The 21,191-nt window shown below is 37.5% G+C and overlaps 2 protein-coding genes across 2 annotated transcripts in view; both read right to left on the bottom strand.

Moving 5' to 3' along the window:
* Positions 1 to 721, bottom strand: part of LOC125226918 — a 35,624-nt gene extending 34,903 nt beyond the window's left edge. The window contains exon 1 of the mRNA XM_048131097.1: positions 410 to 721. Coding sequence (XP_047987054.1) covers positions 410 to 460 — 51 coding nt within the window. The 5' untranslated portion in view covers positions 461 to 721. The remainder of the gene's footprint in view (positions 1 to 409) is intronic.
* Positions 722 to 2,248: 1,527 nt separating this feature from the next.
* LOC125226914 (sodium-dependent proline transporter-like) lies at positions 2,249 to 21,151 on the bottom strand. Its single transcript, XM_048131093.1, has 12 exons — positions 20,913 to 21,151; positions 18,960 to 19,091; positions 16,812 to 16,966; positions 15,649 to 15,716; positions 14,824 to 14,956; positions 12,961 to 13,095; positions 11,692 to 11,795; positions 11,364 to 11,601; positions 10,391 to 10,519; positions 4,131 to 4,331; positions 3,411 to 3,539; positions 2,249 to 2,445 (listed from the first exon to the last, which is right to left on the bottom strand). The coding sequence occupies exons 1-12, from the start codon at positions 21,034 to 21,036 to the stop codon at positions 2,296 to 2,298; spliced, it is 1,698 nt and encodes a 565-aa protein (XP_047987050.1). The 5' UTR covers positions 21,037 to 21,151; the 3' UTR covers positions 2,249 to 2,295.
* Positions 21,152 to 21,191: the final 40 nt, after the last annotated feature.

Here is a 21,191-nt window from a genome sequence, read left to right as displayed (position 1 = left end):
TAGGGGATAGGTATCATCTTATTTTGTTGAGTGGCAATACTGATAATTATGTAAATATATCATCATGTTAAGATTAAACATCGTCTCGGCTTGCATAAATAATATGGAGCTTAAGTGTAATTTATCACCGCCAATCTAGATTTTAGCATCTTCCCGTCGTCATATTAATTAATACATTTTTTGTAGACTAGGCACTCAGTAGCAGTACATTAGTTATATTAGAGTAACGTTTTCGCCTAAAATTCAGATCTCCGTATTTCGCTTCAGGCTCCAGCCAATAGCCAAAAAATACATTAATTATGAAACGCATTGGTACCTACTAAGTACTTTTGGAAAAGAACCATTTATTTCATCAATATTACATAAAATCCGTTTTAAACTAAAGATATCTAGCAGTTTGTGTACTTACATTGAGTTTTACTCTTTTATTTTGGTCGTCACCTTTAGCTTCTTCAGGCATTTTGTTGGCACTTTCTTAACACTTTACGATTTTATTTACGCTTTAAAATGTAAGTATCAATACGAAAATTTAGAAAATTACACTAATAATTTAGTTTTAAATCTAAAAAATATACACGGAAATTTAGAAGGTTACGCCATAAGTGATTTGACTTGTGTCACGTTATCGAAAAAACATGTTTTGTCTATTCGGTATCGAAATGGTTTGTATACAAAGGTTACGTTACATAGCAACAAGGTTTAATAGGCAAACATGCAACATGCGTAAAGCCTGACAAGTTTTTATTTGACCCTCGCCACGTTGCGGATTTTCAGTTGAACTAATTTATTTTACTGGCAAGGATTAATATTTGACACCCATCGTCAAAAGTCATTGTATGTCAGTGATGTAAACGAGAAGTAAATATTTTCAATTTTCTAACGGTTTCATCGCAAATTTGCCCAAAATAATATTTAAAAAAGTGAAAATAATTATACTTAAGGTGATAATTTACTAACAACAAAAAAGGATGAAGGATTTCACAGTATTTCGATAACAATGTTCCGAAATCGTTTGTTGACATGTCCGGTACTGACAATTTATAGTGCGGTTGTCCTGTACTGATTATTTGGTTTCGATTTAGCTTAATTTATTTTTTGTTCTTATTTAAGGTGTCTGTAGCTCTGCCGTGAAAAATATTTATAGAAATAAGAAGGCCGTTACATCATTGACACCAGTATAAAACAAGGTCCCACGCAAAAAGAAAATAAACATCGACGACTTCGATAAAGGCACAAGATTCATGGATTTTAGGCGAGTATTTAAACCTTGCTTATTAAACTTTGATTCTCTAAAACCCTGTTTTCATTTTCTACAAATATTAAAGCGAAACCAGTACACGCTGTCCCCATTATATATGACGTCCGCACATTATTGCCATATGAAAGCGGTTTGTAGCGACACTCTTTCAGGGTCAAATAAAATCTTGTCAGGCTTTATTTCATATCACCCTTTCGGAATGGGGATTTTTATTCCTCGCTAGGCGGGAAGATAATGCACTTTACTGTTCTAGGATACAATTATTTCCTTTTTTGCCTAGGTACATATTTGGGAACATAAAGTGCGTACCTACTACTCATTTTCTCAGGGGTGATGTGAAAAGTGATAGGTATATGTCCAATAATTTTCACCTTGGGCGTTAACATTTTAATTCGTCCCTACGATTTTATTTTATAATTAACGCTTTCAAGCTAGCCACTTAGAGCAATTGCTCTAAAATTGTCAGTGGACTCTATTGTCAAGTAAAATAAAGGTGACAGCTGGTAACTAGAGCTACCAAAAGCAACATATTAGTGTAATTGACGCTTAATGTGGCAATGTCCATAGACGTTGCTTGCTGAAAGGGTTAATTTTAGTTATGTAATTTGCTTTGCTTCGATCAGGATGTGTGACATTCATTCACGTTCATGTAGGTATGTTACTTCATCTAAAATATTTACAATTATAGCTCTACACCTCATATCCAACTAATCGCAACCAATGTAAAACTTCTAGAAAAGGTAAGCATCAGTTCCCTTGCTCTTATCTTGTCAGGACATCACCGTTCCGCCTGATGAACGAAGGTAAAACTGAACACTAGAAAAAAAATGCAAAGGACAATCGTCATCGCCATCTAGATAAGATTCCCGAAATGAAACTAAAATTAAATGAGACTTCTAGGTTCGAGACTGTGAAGCAATCAACGTTTCAGCGGCCTCAAGGGCCACACGGAAAAAGTAGATAAAGTTGGGATATAAACAAAACGCAAGGTTACAAAAGTAAACAATTTTAATTGAGTCACACACACACACAAAAAATCACACGGCCTGCTCGTGTCCGAAACACTCAATCTCGCTGATGGCTTGCCGCTTGTTCTTCTCATGCTTTCGTGCAGCGAGCCAGCTTAACCGCAGGTCTGGATCTACGGGACCCCACTCCTTGCTCGCGCGGCAATTTTCGCGGATCCGCTGAAAAGTGAAACGATTGCTATATCACCTTGTTCAGGGCCTGTAGACAACTGGTGAACGAATCGCTACTGGATCTCATCTACAAAGCATCTGAAGACAAGTTGCAACGCTTTAGTTATCATGGTTATCTTTGTCTATCGTTCTGCCGCATTGGTTCGACAGAGTTAGTTGAGTTTTGTTCGCCACGGTCTACGACAAATGTATAATATAATATAAGTTTGTACAAATTACTTACATTTCTTTTACAGTTTATAAAATTTTAGATTTAACGAAACCAAAGTATGAAACTTTGGTTTCAGACTCGGTTTGCTGTTTGCCGTATGGGCCTCTTCCATCCCTTTCCATTTTTCCCTATCTCTCGTCTGGTCCATCTCCCCGCGAACTTAGGTTAATAACGGTAGGGGCCCTAAGTATTCTTAGGTTAAAGTAGGGCAATCTTTAAAACAAAAACGTGTAGCACAAAAAGCAATTTTTATTAGTTTGAAATTGAGCTCACATCTATGTATGAGCACTGTCGCAATTTATACCGCCAACTACTAGATAGACAAATAAAGCTATTTTCGATGTTCGAGTGTTTTATGGCCTGCCTGAATTCATGAATAATATACGACCTTGTTCTGAATAAACTTATAAATCGCGCTTCTGGGAGTACACGCCACTTTTCTTGACATTGCTGTGACTAGTATCTTTTTTAAGTGCCCTTTTTTCAATGGGTTCGCAGTATAAATGTTAGTTACCATCAGCTGTTTTAATACAGAAAATTAATAGGGATTTAATTTCGTGCTTGCTGCCGGCCTTTAAAGTACCTACTCAAAATTACAGTTTTCTTCGGCAAACCATTGCGATTTAACTATACTCTCGTTTGCAATACTTAACTTACGCCCCATGGTGCACAATATAATTATATGTATAAGAATGGTATACTTATTTGTATAAGTGAATGTAAGCAATAAAATCATAATTACCTGTATTAGAGGACCTCTAGATTGATAAATGACCTTGATGGCGTATAGCGGTATGCACATGACGGAGCATAAGGCGATACACAACCCCGCGAGGCCGGTGGTATCCCGCATTCCATATACGATTATAATCTGCATGAAAATGTGAAACATTTAGACAATAATGATGAATCAGACATTAACATTAATGCGTGCGAACAACACCAGTATCACATTATAATAAAGAGTACTATCGTACAGTATGGCCACTTCCGCTTCTCGCTAACAGTGACGCCCACCCGCTATCGGTTACCTCACAGTAACCGCCTGTCAAAAATGCGACCAGTCGACCTGTCATATCTCACTCATGCAAGCATAGTACGCGTTTACCTACACAAGCTTTTAGACTGTGTGCGTAGGAACGCGCCTCTTTTATATATTTGATCGCTATTGTCCGAGGTGTGACTGAACGGAACGGTCTCAGCGGTGGTCCAGCCATGAAGCAAACATTGAAGCAAACCTGATTGTAAGAAGACAACCATATCGGTCCGTTCCTGAAGGCAGAACAATGAAACGTAGTCCACATTAGGGTACCTAGATCGGCGGTCTGGATGCGAACTGCCGTCCGCCATTTGGTGACTCCTGATCTAGGCTTAAGGTTGAGGATCCGTATGTATACACCGCAGCTACCAGTGTGGCAGCGATAATCACAAGATCCACAAGGTATATCTGCGATACACTTACCAATAAGAAAGGTGGCACTATGTAACGCCACATAAATATCCAGAACGGTCTCAGCGGCCGTCCAGTCATGAAGCGGACATCCAGACTCAGGTTTGCGGTTCCGTATGTGTACACCGCCGCTATGAGCTCCATTAAACAAACCACCGGTGCTGCCGCGATGGCCACATGTGTATCTAAGAGGCTAATGACGTGGAGGCCACCCTGAAAAAAAAATAGTTATTTGTTATACAAGGGGGCAAAGTTGTATTTGAACGCCGAGTGTGGAATTGAAAAACGAGCAAGTGAAAGGATTCTATAGTTGAACCACGAGCGAAGCGAGTGGTTCGAGAATAGAATCCTGAACTAGCGAGTTTTTTAACACACGAGAAGTAAAATACATTTGCACCCGAGTGTAACACAAAACTTTTCCCCTCACTATAGCGAGGAAACTACAACGCAAAAAATACGTTTGTCACTGCTTCCAGTAGTTCCACAGGTGGTAAATCATCTTTATTACTAGATTAGCCTACTTTTATCAATTTTAAAGCAGTTAATTTGACTTTATTCAAGGTCGAATTACTTTACCCACTAGTGGATAAAATGCGTTTTTACCCGCTGGTATTAAAGGACAAAACACGTGTTTCCGAGCTAGTGAGGGGAAAAGGATTTTTATTATATTATTTTACAGAAGTGAAACTTTTTTCTCTGGTGCAGTTGCCAAAGTGGACCCCACTCTGAGAGAAATTTTCATTGTGAATTTAACAAGTTCGACTTGTTGCTATAAGTCAAACGTGTTAAAAGATTGAATCAGCCAAACGTATGTTTAAAACAATAAGTGTCATGTTGCTTTTATAAAATCGACTTGTTGATTCAAATATATTATTATTGTTGATTCAAAAACGAGTAACTTGTAGAATGTCACACTTAACAAAATCTAACTTGTTATTTGAACCAAAGAGCACGTAGGAGCTATTTTAACCAAAAAACTTGTTGAACGAACATGAAAACTGGTTGTTTTTTCCCTCAGTGCAGGCTCCCATGAGCTGTGGCAAATGCCGGGATAAGACGAGGAAGACGATGCAGTGCTCATACTTTTGAAATCAATAAAATCATTATTCAAAAGTTCTCTTAATTGTGATTTGTCTGAGGAACACAAAGCAAAGCGAGATAATACACAACACATGTAGGTACAGATACCTAGGTGTCCTAGGTACGCCTTTCGTAAATAAGTCAAATATCTTGCCCGTATTGTAGTGTAGATTAATTTTTAAACTGAATTCACTCAAACTATGTAACCTTGCTTGACAAAAGCCCATGAAGCACAAATGTAACGTGTCTTTAGTCGTTACATACAAAGTTACAGTCTCAATTTTAAGCTACACCAAGAACGATTTAATACTGGATTGACAAAGCCCATCCATACAAAAAAGCGTACCCCTGAAATGTATGGCCTTTTAGGCTTAAAACTAGATGGCGCTGTTTCGCAGCCAGAAAGTGGCCAAAATCATATTTTCTCCAAATATTTTTCCGTGTTTTTATTTTTTATATGAACACATTTAACCCCTCGGGCCCTCGTATGCGGCCTGTCAATTTTGGTCATTGAAATAGTGACCTTGACATTTAAAGCAATAGATTAAAATTCCCACGCACGGATCCGTGTCTAAGCATACGAGGGGTTAATGGCATATTTCTTTATTTTAAAATCATGATATCACGTCAATACACATTTTGAACAAATTGTAAGTTTCATCAGTGTAGTTATGATAGTATTTAACAGGTGGCGCTAAAAAATCGAGGTACGATTCTTAGTATGAAGTATGTAAATCCTATATAAATAATCTTTGGCTTCACTGAAACATTTTGCTGTTATCGTCAAACTATGCGATAGACAGAGTCACGCAACATGCCTAGTTCCTTTTGAACTATTTCTTAGATAGAACTAGGTTACTTATGCCATGTTCTTCACCATCGCATTGCATAATGCATAATTAATTATACCAAATGCTTGAAAGACATTTCGACTTAGGTATTTACATACCTGAATTTACTTTATCTACATCCACTTTCAGTAGATTTAGTTTAGTTAAAAGTTTAATGTATGTATTAGTTCGTAGCAAAGACATATGTAACTCCGTATTAGACGGATAAAGTCTAAGAAAATAACGTACCTCAAAGTCATAGAGAAAAACGTACGGTGTCCTAGATGGCGTTACAACTTTGGGGAACGCTCGGCTAAATGGCTCTAATATTAATATTTGACATTTTAACACATATCAAGTTAACAATATGGGCCAAATTGTCAAAACTGAGGTTCAAAATTTTTAAGCTTGTATCGAGAGATGGCAGTCTTTGCACTGTGATTACACATTTTACTTTGACAGTAACTCTCTATAATACTCGATCCTCTTTGGTTCGTAGTTTAGTAAAAGTTTCTAATGGGTTGGCAACGCACATATGACACCCCCTGGAGTTACAGGTGTTTATAAGTTACGGTGATCTCTTTCCATCAGGCGGACCAGAAATCTATTATCTATATAGTTTTTGTCAAGGTCAAACAGGAAAAAGGTGTATGAAACAGGGATTTCTTGACGTGATTTTGGGTTGGGTTGGGTCCCATAGTAAAATTTTCTCAGTATAGGCAAGGACCATTTAATACTAGACTGATATAGCCCATACAAAAAAGCGTACCCCTGAAAAAAGCTTAGTTTTTGCTTTAAAACTAGATGGCGTTGTTTCGTAACCCGGGAGTGGAAAAAAACATATTTTCACCCATATTTTTACTTGTTTTTATATTATACTATGAATAACTATCAAAAAACTTTATTTTAATATCAAAATATTGGCTCAAAACACAATTTTTACAAATTATATTTTTTGGTCGGCCTCGACGTAGTTGTGATCGCTTCGCTGGCTAAGTTTGTTCGCATGTTGTCTAATTATTGCCAAATAAAATGACTAGATGACGTTGGTGGACTAGGAAAATGTCACATCCGTTTCGTTGTTCATTAATATAATATACTTAGTGATAATAAACCTATATGTTGAGCTCAAATACGTTCAACAAAACGCAATCATTGTGACATCTGACATCCATGTCACATCACGAATGTCATTGTATGATTTATTGAATATTCATAATATATGGATATTAAATATTTTAGAATCGCAGCAGCAATGCGAGTAGAGATACAGAATTAATAACTGTATAAATTAATAATTGTATGACCAATGACCTCATACATAAAATTACCAGTTTAGGTGACAGAAGGCGAATCCAATTTGTAAACATTAAATGTGCTAAGGAAAATAATCTTTCCGATTTTCAACGGGACACGGCTGAAGGGGCGAGCTGGTTTCGACTGCGCCCATGCATCTCAATTGTCCAGAAAGTTCATTCGAAGATCATTTTGCTTATAATAATCTGAGTAATCACAGTGAATGGTTTGACAGTATTTCAGCTAACATGTAGAGAGACTTGCTAGCTTCGTCGGTCAGGCTTCGTCTTGGACACAACGCGGATAGTTAGGCCGCCAGGTGTGGCACTTTGGATTACGTTTTTATAATAAATTAATGATAGTTTGTATTGTTTTGGTAATATATTTTCTACTCGTATACTACTCGTTTGGTACTCGTATAAACCTAAACTGAGATAATAAATGAATAAAAGGAAATAATTAGTGAAACTCTGACATACAGGTGAAATACCCCGTAATGGACGGTGATGCCATTATGGACAAAAAAACACAAATCCTTAAAAATAAGTATCTAAAGTTAGCTTCTAAAAACTGACGGCTATGTACCATAAACTAGAGTTGTAGAGCTGTTTCATTTTGAAGTTTCAATTAATTCGGTTATTTCTGAAGGATTTGGCGACAAGATCAAATTCATCAGTTTACTGAAAAAAATATCAAGACGAATTCTTAGTAATGTTGCTAAGAGAGTTGAGTTCATGTATAAAATAATAAAAAAATAATACTCGGTGTAAACTTGAATGCGTTTTACTTACTGCATTAAGCATGAGATAAGGTATAAAACATACTAGTTTGTTGCTCCAAAGATATAAAGAAATGGCGTTATTTTGCGAGTGTCCATTACTGGAACCCAAAAACTGCCTACCTCCTATGATGGACAAGGAACAATTTACAAAACCAAAATTTACAAGAAACAATCCTATGTTAAAATAACTCAAACTAATTGTATTTATGGTATATAAAATTTACTCATTGAGTATCAGTTGGCTTTAAAAGTAAAATTTTAAACTTATTTCACTGTCCATAATGGGGGATCCATTACTGGAGAACTGCCGTCCATAATTGGAGAAAAAACACCTAGTTTTAATTTGTTAACTTTGAAGAAACCAATAAGAGTATCTATTCTACAATACGCTTGAAATGTAAAAGAAGGATAGGACATTCAAGATTTAACACGCTTAGCGGTAGAATTTTTACATTTATGAGTGAAATATCAAAAACAGGCGAAAATTTTTCTTAAACTGTCCATGATTGGGTCCGTTACCTTAAGTAATAATTAATGAGACTAAATGCGTTTTCACATTATCCGATCCGATATCGGATGTAGGACTGATACCCCATACATTACAGGCGCTATTTTGGATTTTTTCCATTTAAATCCTTCCGACATCCGATATCGGATCGGATAATGTGAAAACGGACTAAGACAATAGATACCTTGTTAGTGTTATATACCTATGCCTATGTATATCCCACCAAAAACATTCTGTAAAAAATAGCCGTCTCGATGGAGTTGCTTGTTTATCTCTAAAAAGTAATGAAATCTACATAAAGTTCCTTACTGCGATTTCTTTATTATTATAGTTAACTAGCCTTTGCCCGCGGCTTCGCTCTCGTTAAATTCGAAAATCTCTCCACAAACTTCCATCCTCCATTCTAAGGAAGTGGGGGGATATAAAAAGAGACAAAAAGTAGCCTATGTCACTTTCCATCCCTTCAACTATCTCCACTTAAAAAATCACGTCAATACGTCGCTCCGTTTTGCCGTGAAAGATGGACAAACAAACAGACACACACACTTTCCCATTTATAATATTAGTATGGATGTTGTGTGACTTGGCCGTTGAAGTGTAGCGGTGCTGGCGACAGATTGGTGTGTCATGGAGCACCTCTGGTTATAAACTTCTTTATACCCTTGTGTATAAAGAAGTTTATAAGTTTCATATTCGATGGTCCGAGCTAAGGTTCGTAAAGCCATGAAGCCGAGCTGATAATCATTGTCGCTAAACGCCGATCGAAACGCAGTCTGAAGTGGGTGATAAACGTACGATACGAGCAGGTATGCGTACTTATGGCTCGACGACCTTTTTCGATTGTGTGTCACCGTAAGTACGCGTAAAAACCGCTGCGCATAGTAGTCGACCATCCAACGCGTACTTGCTCGTACGCCTATCACCCACTTGACGTCGCGCCAACACTTTATGGAAAAAGGGGTTTTCGACAACTACCAATAAGATTTTAGACATTCAAAAATCTTCAATAATACTCAACTGTTTCGGTCGCACTCGTTCAAATATAGGATAGGATTGGTATGAGCGAGACGGTCAGGAGATTGATTGTCAACATGATATCTATCATAAACACCGTTCGAAATGGCCTCATTAAAATCTAAATTTTAAATATATTGAAAGTAATATTACTAATTATTGACGTCACGCTCAAAATGAAAGAGATAGAAAATTTGACAGTATGGTACTCTTTTGCATGATTGTCATAATTCAAAATAAGAACGATGACTTGCGTTGTAAACAGGGACTGAAACATGACACGGGCCCCTAGCGTCATCTATATACTTTTCACTGTATCACCTGTAATGCCGTTGAACTACCGCGTGCGTATTTAAAAAAATAACGACATTTTTATTCAAATGACACTCTTAGTGACATCTAGTGACATAGATTTACGGCTGCCAACGGGGTACGGTATTTAGTATGGACTCTGCTGGTCCTGTATTAAATGGTCCTTGGTATAGGGCAAAAGCAAGTACATTACTAGCTTTTGCCCGCGGCTTCGCTCACGTTAAATTCTAAAATTGCGGAATGCTCCATAAAAACTTCCACCCCCATTTTAGGGAAGTGGGGGGTTACAATGAGACAAAAAGTAGTGTCACTCTCCATCCCTTCAACTATCTCCACTTAAAAAATCGATTCGTCGCTCCGTTTTGCCGTGAAAGACAGACAAACAAACCGACACACACACTTTCCCATTTGTAATATTAGTATGGATGTAGGTATATTGTTTACCGCTCACCTCAGTATTGCAAATGATTCCCGAAAGGAAGAGCAGAACACACGTCAGAAAAGTTATCCATCGTTTATGCGCCCGTAATTTCGGAAACTCGTCCATGAAGCCAGCGATTATTGCCTCTATTGTCACGAACTGAAACAATATTGGGTTTTATTATGTCGTAGAGAAATTGACACGGAAAGTTGGGTTTTCGTTTATTGTATATTGGATTGGCATCCTGCCCATATCTTAATAGAAAATGTTGCTTAGTCAATAATACAAAGCCCCTTGATGTTTGTCGGATATTTCTGTGTGCGTAGCCGAATGCACAAACGCTCACGATAATATCTGTTTCGTAGCTATCTATCTCTATCGCTCTTGCGTATAGGCGCAACAGAGACTGCAATTATGTCGACGTCTGGCGTCGACGATTGCCATTCGGCTACGCCGGCTGGTAATATGTTAGAATCTAATCTAGTCCGTAGGACCGTAGCAAAGCTCAAACCTGTGAAAAATACGTTGAACGATGTGTGTTGATGTTCAGATAACATGTAAAATTGTCATCTTGATCAGAGGAATGTTAGAATTGGCAATTTGATATCACACGTGGATCACCTTGGATCAGCATTGGCTTAGGAGACTTGGAAGTAACAACGGTGAGGCATGTGATGAATAAGGGACCCGGTCCTGCAGAGGACCTACCCTACCATTTCTTATAGAAAAGTAAACAAGTAGTCCTTGCGCTTGTTTGTAATTATTTTACTTACCTACCATAGAATCAATACCTAAGAGAGTCGCCGTGGTCGAAATCGGCCGGGAGAGTATACCTAAGAGAACCAGCATGACAAAAAATGTGTCAGCCCAGAAGTTGGATGCAGCCGATGCAGGCATCATAGTTACAGCAGTAGGGTATGTGATGAAAGCGAAACCAGGGCCTCTCTTGGATCTAGCATTTGTTATAAAAAATTGAAAAATGTTTGGCAATCATTTTACTTACCATAGAATCAATACCTAAGAGAAACAGCATGACAAAGAACGTGAGGGCCCAGAAGTTGGACGCAGGCATCATAGTTACAGCAGTAGGGTACGTGATGAAGGCGAGACCAGGGCCTGCTGTGGCCACTTTGTCTATAGGGACACCTGCCCGTTCTGCGGCGAAGCCTAGCACGGAGAATACTACGAAACCTGCCCAGATACTAGTGCCGCTGTTGATTAGAGGAATCAGGATAGATGATCTGAAATTTATAAAAAATGTTTAGTCACTGTCAGTATGGTACTTCGTTATCTCTCGGTCAATGAATATGGTGTATTTTAACGTTACTAACCTTAAATTTTTGTAATGAAATTTATTGAAACTGGCCATACTGATTAATCCTCCCCAGCCAGGTCCGAGCGAATAGAACAGTTGCATAGCGGCATCTGCCCAAACCTGAAATTGGTAAATAACTAAGTAAATATACACAAATCAGATAGGTGCTAAATACTTATCTAATTATCTCCATCTATTCGAATAGAAATAATGATTATAAGCCTGTATGTAAATAGGATAGGCGCTTTGCTTGGTTTTGGGAATAACTCCTGGCGCGGACTATCGCACTGATTTTTCACGCGCGAGGTAACTACATGGATAGAAAAAAAAAACCGGTCAAGTGCGAGTCGGACTCGCCCACCGAGGGTTCCGTACAAACTTTCAAACTCCCCAGTTAAAATAATCTCATGTTTTCACATAACTCTAACGACTTGACTAGAAGACAAAAGTATAGGTACTAATGAGCATTATTGTGTATAGCGCCATCTCTCTGTGAATTCGCTAACTAATTTGCGCGACCATAGTATGTTGGTTTTTCAGGGATTATTCTTTATAATGTTAACCGATTTAAACAATTTTTACTTTATTGGAAAGAAGATGATTTACGTAACATCTCGTATTAATTTGAAGTACTATATACATCCGCAAAGGTGGGTAAATTAAAAGTAAAAATCTGAAAAGTTTTTGTGAATAAAAAAAAAAGTTTTCAAGATACAAACACGATTATATTTTTAATCCGTCCTGTAATATTTAGCATAAAACCAATGTTTCCTAAAAATTTCATAATTTTTCGTTGATAAACTTCGGAGATAAGGGGGGGGGGGGAACGGTATTGTTTTTTACATTTTCCTTCAAAATTATTTTTTTTTCCACAACAAAAAAATTATAAAAAATAGTTTATTTACGTTCAATTTGAGCTCTTTCTAACGATACCCCACTTGACCTAGTAACTTGAAATTTACAGGTTGCCCCCTTTCATTTTGGCCATTTTCTACAATTAAAATTAATAAATTAAAAAAAAATTATACCTTCTATTTGTAGAGGTTCACAATGTTCACAACTATTCCAAATTTCAAGTTGATAGCATTAGTAGTTCTCGAGATATTTAGGAATGTGACAGACGGACAGACAGACGGACAGAGTCGCACCATAAGGGTTCCTGTTGACCTTTTTGGTACGGAACCCTAAAAACGTTGTTCTGCTCCAATCGGCTTCATCTTTTGGCTTTTACTAAGCAGGCAAAAGCGATTCCGTCTCCATAACATGTAGGGAGATTATTCTGTACCTTGGAGTTTCCCAGTTTCTGCCAGTCGGGCCACACGTAGAACTTAATGCCCTCCCAAGCGCCAGGTAGCGTGATGCCACGAATGAACAGCACGCATAGAACCACGTAAGGAAATATCACCGTGAAGTACACTATCTGTGAACAAAGAACTTCTTTAGAACAAAATGTTACTGACTTCAAAACATTTATTAGGACTCAATTCATATGTACGAGTATGGTTTTTAGGGTTCCGTAGCCAAAATGGCAAAAACGGAACCCTTATAGTTTCGTCATGTCCGTCTGTCCGTCTGTCCGTCTGTCCGTCTGTCCGTCTGTCACAGCCGATTTACTCGGAAACTATAAGTACTACAGTGATGAAATTTGATGGGAATATGTGTTGTATGAACCGCTACAAAATTATGACACTAAATAGTAAAAAAAATTGGGGGTGGGGCCCCCATACATGTAACTGAGGGATGAAAATTTTTTTTCGATGTACATACCCGTGTGGGGTATCAATGGAAAGGTCTTTTAAAATGATATAAAGTTTTCTAAAAAACATTTTTCTTAAAGTGAACGGTTTTTGAGATATCAGCTCTCAAAGTCGTAAAAAGTATGTCCCCCCCCTCTATTTTTATAACTACGGGGTATAAAATTCTAAAAAAAATAGAGGTGATGCATGCTAATTAACTCTTTCAACGATTTTTGGTTTGATCAAAGTATCTCTTATAGTTTTTGAGATAGGTTGATTTAACTGTAATTTTGGCAGGTGTATAAATTGACATAATAAGTTTATTATATTTGCTGCTACGGAACCCTTTGTGCGCGAGCCCGACTCGCACTTGGCCGGTTTTTTGATATCTTTTGTGTCAGAATTGCCTTATTTTTTATCCGATACGGAAAATCATCTTACGAGTGATAAACCTAGTCCTACCATACCTAACTATGTACCTACTTACACATTGCTTTGATTTAGTTAAAACCCAGTCTTGATAATGTCCTGATAATAAGCAATCAAGGTAGCCCGTCAAACATTGTTTTTTTAGCAGCAATCAAAAAGTAAGCAATCGCAAGTTCGCAACATTACCTGCACATATTAGGTATGTCCTTTCTTTATAATTTTTTTACATTGGAATGACAACAGTAAAGTTTTGCAGACAAAAATAAATGGTAACCTAAATAAACAAACAAAAAAAAGTTTTTCGGAAAGTTTCGTGAGTGACAGCAGTAGCGTGCCAGGTTGACTCACCTTCCATCGTTTTCAATTCTTATGCACATTGCTAAGTAAACTCAGTGTCGAGTGTTTTTAGGGCGTTGACAAATTGACCCAATTTTCCTCAAACCTACGTCAAAAAGAGAATCTCAGTCAACAACTTTCTGCAATGAGGAAGTACACTAAATGGTTATGTTAATAAGATGTATCCAATGCAACCGATGTAGATGACGGAGCGGAGTGCAGAATGTGTAGCGAAGGCAGAAAATTGTCTTCGAAATAATGTTGTTATTTGACTGTGGTAAACTTTAGTATCTACGAAGTATTCTAGTTATTATAAACCTAGAATAACCTAACCACAAAATTAAAATTTTGATAAAACCCCGGCTGCGACATAGTAGACCGATTTTCATGAAACATGGTTAAGAACTCTCCCGACCAACTCAGCTTTCAGACAAAAAAAACTAAATCTAAATCGGTTCATCCGTTCGGGAGCTACGATGCCACAGACAGACACACACACAGAGAGACAAACAGAGAGACAAACAGACAGACAGACAGACAGACACGTCAAACTTATAACACCCCGTCGTTTTTGCGTCGGGGGTTAAAAGGATATATGTATTTTTTAAAGGTTTTTTAAAATATAGAATTGTTTTTGGCCGATTTACCTTACCGACACTCTTGACTCCATTGCAGATAGACATATACACTAACAGGTATCCGATCAAGTTGCACCAGAAGACAGGCCACACCATGCCGCCAATTTCATGAATGCCGGACGACATTCGCAACAACCGTATGCTGGAATAAGTGTTTTTTTTTAGTATAATGTTATTTACTAACCTCGACTCCTGTGGAAATCATGCTGTCACTGTGCTATTTGTTACACTGTAACTCCCATTTAGAATTGTATTAACTATTATTATAACCTAACCATAAAATTAAAATTTTGAAAAAACCCCCGACCGCGACATATTAGACTGATTTTCATGAAACAAGGCTAAGAATACTCCCGATTAACTCAGCTTTCAGACAAAAAAAACTAAATCCAAATCGGTTCATCCGTTCAGGAGCTACGACAGACAAACAGACAGACAGACACACACACAGACAGACACGTCAAACTTATAACACCCCGTCGTTTTTGCGTCGGGGGTTAAAAATAAATAGATACCTAAACAACCGCGCACATTAACCTAAGCTAAAAGTAAAATTTTGAAAAAGACCCCGACAATAGTGGATCGATTTTCATAAAACATGGCTAAGAACGCTCCTGACTACTTCAACTTTCAAACAAAAAAAACTCTAAATTATCCGTCGGGGAGCTACGATGCCACAGACAGACATACATACAGACAAACAGACAGACAGACACGTCCAACTTTTAATACCCCGTCGTTTTTGCGTCGGGGGTTAAAAACAGCGATTGAACTTAAAAATGGATTTAAAAATAATCGGTAAGTATTCTGAATTGAATAAAAATATCGTATTACTGGTAGAATTCGTCTTCAGGGGTTGTAATAGATCCATTGCTAGTAAATATGCTCGAATTACTCGTTATCTGAAATTAAATAAAAGTTAGGTTAATCGAAAATCACCAGAAAAACGTTTGAGACAAACCGATGACAAACGAGTTATACCTACAATAGGAATTTTGAGAACTTTTAGTTTAAACAACTTTTTACAGTTCTAAACTTATTTTGATAATTGTAACTGGTTCAGTCTGAAATAGGGTTAGGTTGGATTAAATTACTTAGGTCACTTGCACCACCGAAAATGGAGAGTTAACCCGATGTTAACCCACCATTTTACATGGAATTTGAAAGTTGACGCCCACTAACCTTGAGTTAAGCGGTGCAAGTGGCCCTTAGGTACATTGATTAGATTGTAATCGAGCGTGAGATGCGCAATCAGCATATAAAGGTATTATCAAAACCAATACAAAAATATAACAAGTTGTGAAACACGAATCGAGTTCTTGGTCTAGACATGTTTTAAATCACTTTCACGATTGAAATATGCAATTCATGCAATATTTTACTCTAAGCCATCCATTTTCTGAATGTAAAAAGACGTGAATTTCTAGAAAACGTCAACACTTCGCAGCAACATTTTCTTAATTTTTCGCCTTTAATGGCAAAGTTGGTATGATATTTATTTAATAGTTATTTGTTATACAAGGGGGCAAAGTTGTATTTTAACGCCGAGTGTGGAATTGAAAAACGAGCAAGCGAAAGGATTCTATAGTTGAACTACGAGCGAAGCGAGTGGTTCGAGAATAGAATCCTGAACTTGCGAGTTTTTTAACACACGAGAAGTAAAATACATTTGCACCCGAATGTAACACAAAACTTTCCCATCACTATAGCGAGGAAACTACAACGCAAAAAATGCGTTTATCACTGCTTCCAGTAGTTTCACAGGTGGTAAATCATCTTTATTACTAGATTCACCTACTTTTATCAATTTTAAAGCAGTTAATTTGACTTTATTCAAGGTCAAATTACTTTACCCACTAGTGGATAAAATGAGTTTTTACCCGCTGGTATTAAAGGACAAAACACGTGTTTCCGAGCTAGTGAGGGGAAAAACTGTTTACATAGACGGTGGCGCCCCTATTAATTTCTATTCCTTTTTTGCCAGGCTGTACATTTACCTCAACACATTTGTCAGTGTTCCAGTAATTACCGCAGTGTTGCCATGGCAGCGGAGTGCTGAATGAATGGTAAATGAACAGGATCGGGTATGACAGAATGGTGGAGAAGTAAACAATGGCTATCACGTTTAGAATGACAGCAGCATACCCAGCTCCTGTAAATAATATAAATAATTGTTGTTATAATTTTATTTTTACTATATTTTGCCTTTACTTTTATTTTTACTATCTTATTATATTTTTCAAGAGGTGGGACTCCTCGATACTGCGGTGATGGAATCAGTTCCATACCTCATAATAGTCATTATGATTTGATGTAGGTAAACATTAATAAATGTTAATTGTTAATATACTTACTATTACCATACCCGTGTTATGACATAGTTTTCAGTACAGATGGTGTTTTTTTACGGACTAGTGCGAGAAGTGGTTCATTATATGCCAGGTTGAAACTTCGGAGGCTCATCTGTACTGAAAAACGTCGTACGATACACGTGCGAAAAGGAAATTCGTAACTATATATATAGAAATCGCCACTCGTTTCGAACTTCCTTTTTTACGCACTTGTATCGTAATGTACTATTCTAAGAATTACTAGGTGAATACCATATTTTAATGAATTTATTTAGATACTTTGCTGGGATGCCAATTGTTTTTGAGGGAACTGAACTGTGATGTCTTCTTTTCATACTAATAAGGACGACGCTACAAATCCATTCGCTATGCCGCAAAACTCGAAAAAAATTGGCTCTTTGGGTAAAAGCCTCAAAAAAGTGACACATGCTTTCACAGAACTATGACTAAGCTATAGGTACATCAATACAATACAATACAAGACAATCCTTTATTGATAAAATAAAATTTTACACGTCAGGTACATTGGCATGCTTACTGCTAGATTTAAAAATTACAATAATTATTAATAGGCAAGGCTGGGCGAGCGAATTTTATAATTATATGTGTATATTTGTATGCTTACAGTTTTACTCATTTGATACAGTGTTAGGTTTCGTAATAGGAATCAATTGAATAGTGTGCGTCAGACACCAGTTTAGATTTGAGTTTTTCAAAGAAACATTTATCGCTGGTTGTTGATTTCAATTCGAGCGGGATTTTGTTATATACTTTCGGTCCTATCGTATGCATACACTTCTTAGACTTGGCTAGTCGTGTTTGCGGTGGATAAAGTTCATTTCGCCTTCTGGAAGCCGTACCTCGTGCGTTGCTGCGGGTCGGGAACTGTTCTATGTTGCGTCTCACGTATTTTGCCACTTCGAAAATGTATGCACACGGCAGGGTGAGAATTCCTGTCCGTTTAAAAAGTTCTTGAGCTGGGTGATCCCATGGGACTCCAGATATACACCGAATGGCTCTTTTTTGGAGTCTAAACGGCCTAAGTCGGTCCGCAGAGTCACCCCACAGGTCGATACCGTATGTAAGTATTGAGTGAAAGTAGCCATAGTAAGCTTTTTTGACGTTGCTGTTATTTAGGCAGGTGCTAAGTCTACCCAGGGCAAAGCAAGCGGATGACAGGCGGTTACAGAGTTGGTCGATATGCGGGCTCCACGTTAATCCTGAGTCAATTATCAGACCAAGGTATTTCACTTGATCCACCTGCGGGACAAGTTGACCGTTGCAGCTTATATGTAAGTCGTGCTCACTTTTACCACGCAAGCAAAAGCGGATTATATTAGTTTTTTCAACGTTCAATATCATACCATTGGCTGCGAACCACTGTGCCACTTCTTCCATTACCTTAGTTAATTTAATTTTGAGCATGATGTGATTTTCAGCCTCCACTATTACACAACAGTCATCCATACTAATATTATAAATGGGAAAGTGTGTGTGTCTGTTTGTTTGTCTGTCTTTCACGGCAAAACGGAGCGACGAATTGACGTGATTTTTTAAGTGGAGATAGTTGAAGGGATGGAGAGTGACATAGGCTACTTTTTGTCTCTTTCTAACGCGAGCGAAGCCGCGGGCAAAAGCTATAGTATTATATAAAAACAGATCTTGGTCTCAAAAAAATTGAATTAAAATCCAAGCAAACACCAACAAAGACGCTAATACATACTAGGTATAATTTGATGTTCTTAATTTCTTACTAATAAACAAGTACTTCTTAGAAGATTCTTGGTGTCTTACCTTTGAACAAAGGGTTTATGTTGAAGACAGAGATGCATCCAGTACTACCGAACTGTCCAAGAGTCGTCTCCAGGTACACCAACGGGATCCCGCAAGCGAACAGGGTGAGCAAATACGGGACGAGGAATGCCCCTGAAATTACATATCAACTAGAGGTACTTAATTGGACATTGGATTAATATTTTTCACAACAAATAGAACCTAAATGGTAACTTTAACAATCAAAAACCGGCCAAGAGCGTGTCGGGCCACGCTCAGTGTAGGGTTCCGTAGTTTTACGTATTTTTCTCAAAAACTACTGAACCTATCAAGTTCAAAACAATTTTCCTAGAAAGTCTTTATAAAGTTCTACTTTTGTGATTTTTTTCATATTTTTAACCGTCGCCTCATATCTCAAGAAGGACGGTTATCAAGTCGTCTGTATGTTTTTTTTTTTTTTTTTATGTTTGTTCCTCGATATCTCCGTCGTTCCTGGACCGATTTTGAAAATTTTTTTTTGATTGAATGTATATACATACAGATTGGTCCCATTTTTCTCAGAACCCAGTTCTGATGATGGGATCCTGGAGAAATCGAGGGAACTCCTCAAATCTGAAAGGCATACATATGGTGATTTTTGTGTTAATAAAGGAACAGCATGCATTTAGGTACGGAACAGTGACATTTGGTGCAGTGGAACTGCTGATGATGGCCAGAACGGAACTCTTAAAATCTGAACGGCACGCTTATAGTGACTTGGGTATTTTTATACGAACAGCATGCACTTTCGTACAGAACAGTGACATTTGGTGCAGTGGAATTTCTGATGATGGTCAGAACCGAACTCCTCAAATCTGAACGGCACGCTTATAGTGACTTTGGTATTTTTATAAGAACAGCATGCACTTTCGTCCAGAACAGTGACATTTGGTGCAGTGGAACTGCTGATGATGGCCAGAACCAAACTCCTCAAATCTGAACGGCACGCTTATAGTGACTTTGCCATTTTTATAAGAACAGCATGCACTTTCATCCAGAACAGTGACATTTGGTGCAGTGGAATTTCTGATGATGGTCAGAACCGAACTCCTCAAATCTGAACGGCATACTTATAGTGACTTTGGTATTTTTATAAGAACAGCATGCACTTTCGTCCAGAACAGTGACATTTGGTGCAGTGGAACTGCTGATGATGGCCAGAACCAAACTCCTCAAACCTGAACGGCACACTCATAGTGACTTTGGTATTTTTGTAAGAAAAGCATGCATTTAAGTTCAGAACAGTGACATTTATTTAGTTATGTTTGTTAAGCATATGTTTTGAAGTCAAAGTTTGTCAAGCTTCGATTTCTTATAATATAATCGGATTCATGAGGAATTGAGGAAACTCCTCAAACCTTAACGTTATACGTATATTCATTTGTGTTTCCATCTAATAATTAAAGCATTAAAAGCAGTTTTAAAAAATACTTACACATTTCTACATAATCCAACATTCGCAAGTAGCTTTCACCAGAACCCGAAAGGCGACGGTTTTTTTTTCTTAAAAATTATTTAAACATATGGTTCAAAAGTTAGAGGGGGGGACGCACTTTTTTTTCCTTTAGGAGCGATTATTTCCAAAAATATTAATATTATCAAAAAACGATCTTAGTAAACCCTTATTCATAATTAAATACCTATCCAACAATATATCACACGTTGGTGTTGGAATGAAAAAAAAATCAGCCCCCACTTTACATGTAGGGGGAGTACCCTAATAAAACATTTTTTTCCATTTTAATAAAAGAGGAATTATTCTTTCAAATTTTCCTCATAACCACTTTTCTAGGATCCTTGAAACCAAGGGTTTATTTATTCTATGTTTTAAGTGTCAGTGTGGATTGAATGGGATTTGTATAACTATAAAAATATTTCAACGTATTGATTCAAGTGATACATACATTATATATAGATTAGCTTTAAAATATTTACCTCCTCCATTCCTATAGCATAGATAAGGAAATCTCCAGACATTACCAATGCCAACCGCGTACCCCAAACATGATAACAAATATTCGATTTGGCTGCCCCAGCGTTCACGAGGTGCCCCCGTCATTTTATAGATGTTGCACACACTGATAACACCACGTTTTGCACCGCTTTGATATTTTGTTGTTTATTAACCCAGATTCTTTTTTTAGCAACTGACCGATCACGTTCCAACTCAAACGATAAACCCCTCGCGACACTGAACCAAGATAGATTACGAAT

This window comes from Leguminivora glycinivorella, chromosome 6, assembly GCF_023078275.1.
Source record: "Leguminivora glycinivorella isolate SPB_JAAS2020 chromosome 6, LegGlyc_1.1, whole genome shotgun sequence".
Classification (NCBI taxonomy): domain Eukaryota; kingdom Metazoa; phylum Arthropoda; class Insecta; order Lepidoptera; family Tortricidae; genus Leguminivora; species Leguminivora glycinivorella.
The sequence above is the reverse complement of the archived record's forward strand: the minus strand, read 5'-3'. Positions and strand labels throughout refer to the sequence as shown.

Bases quoted from the DNA above. Each gene is read 5' to 3' on its own strand.
- LOC125226914 (XM_048131093.1), bottom strand. From the start codon at position 21,036: ATGACGGGGGCACCTCGTGAACGCTGGGGCAGCCAAATCGAATATTTG. The intron at 15,717-16,811 runs GTAAATGTACAG...ATTTAATTTCAG, and splicing joins ACACTGACAAATGTGTTGAG to ATAACGAGTAATTCGAGCAT. The intron at 13,096-14,823 runs GTAAATCGGCCA...CTTTGTTCACAG, and splicing joins GAGTCAAGAGTGTCGGTAAG to ATAGTGTACTTCACGGTGAT.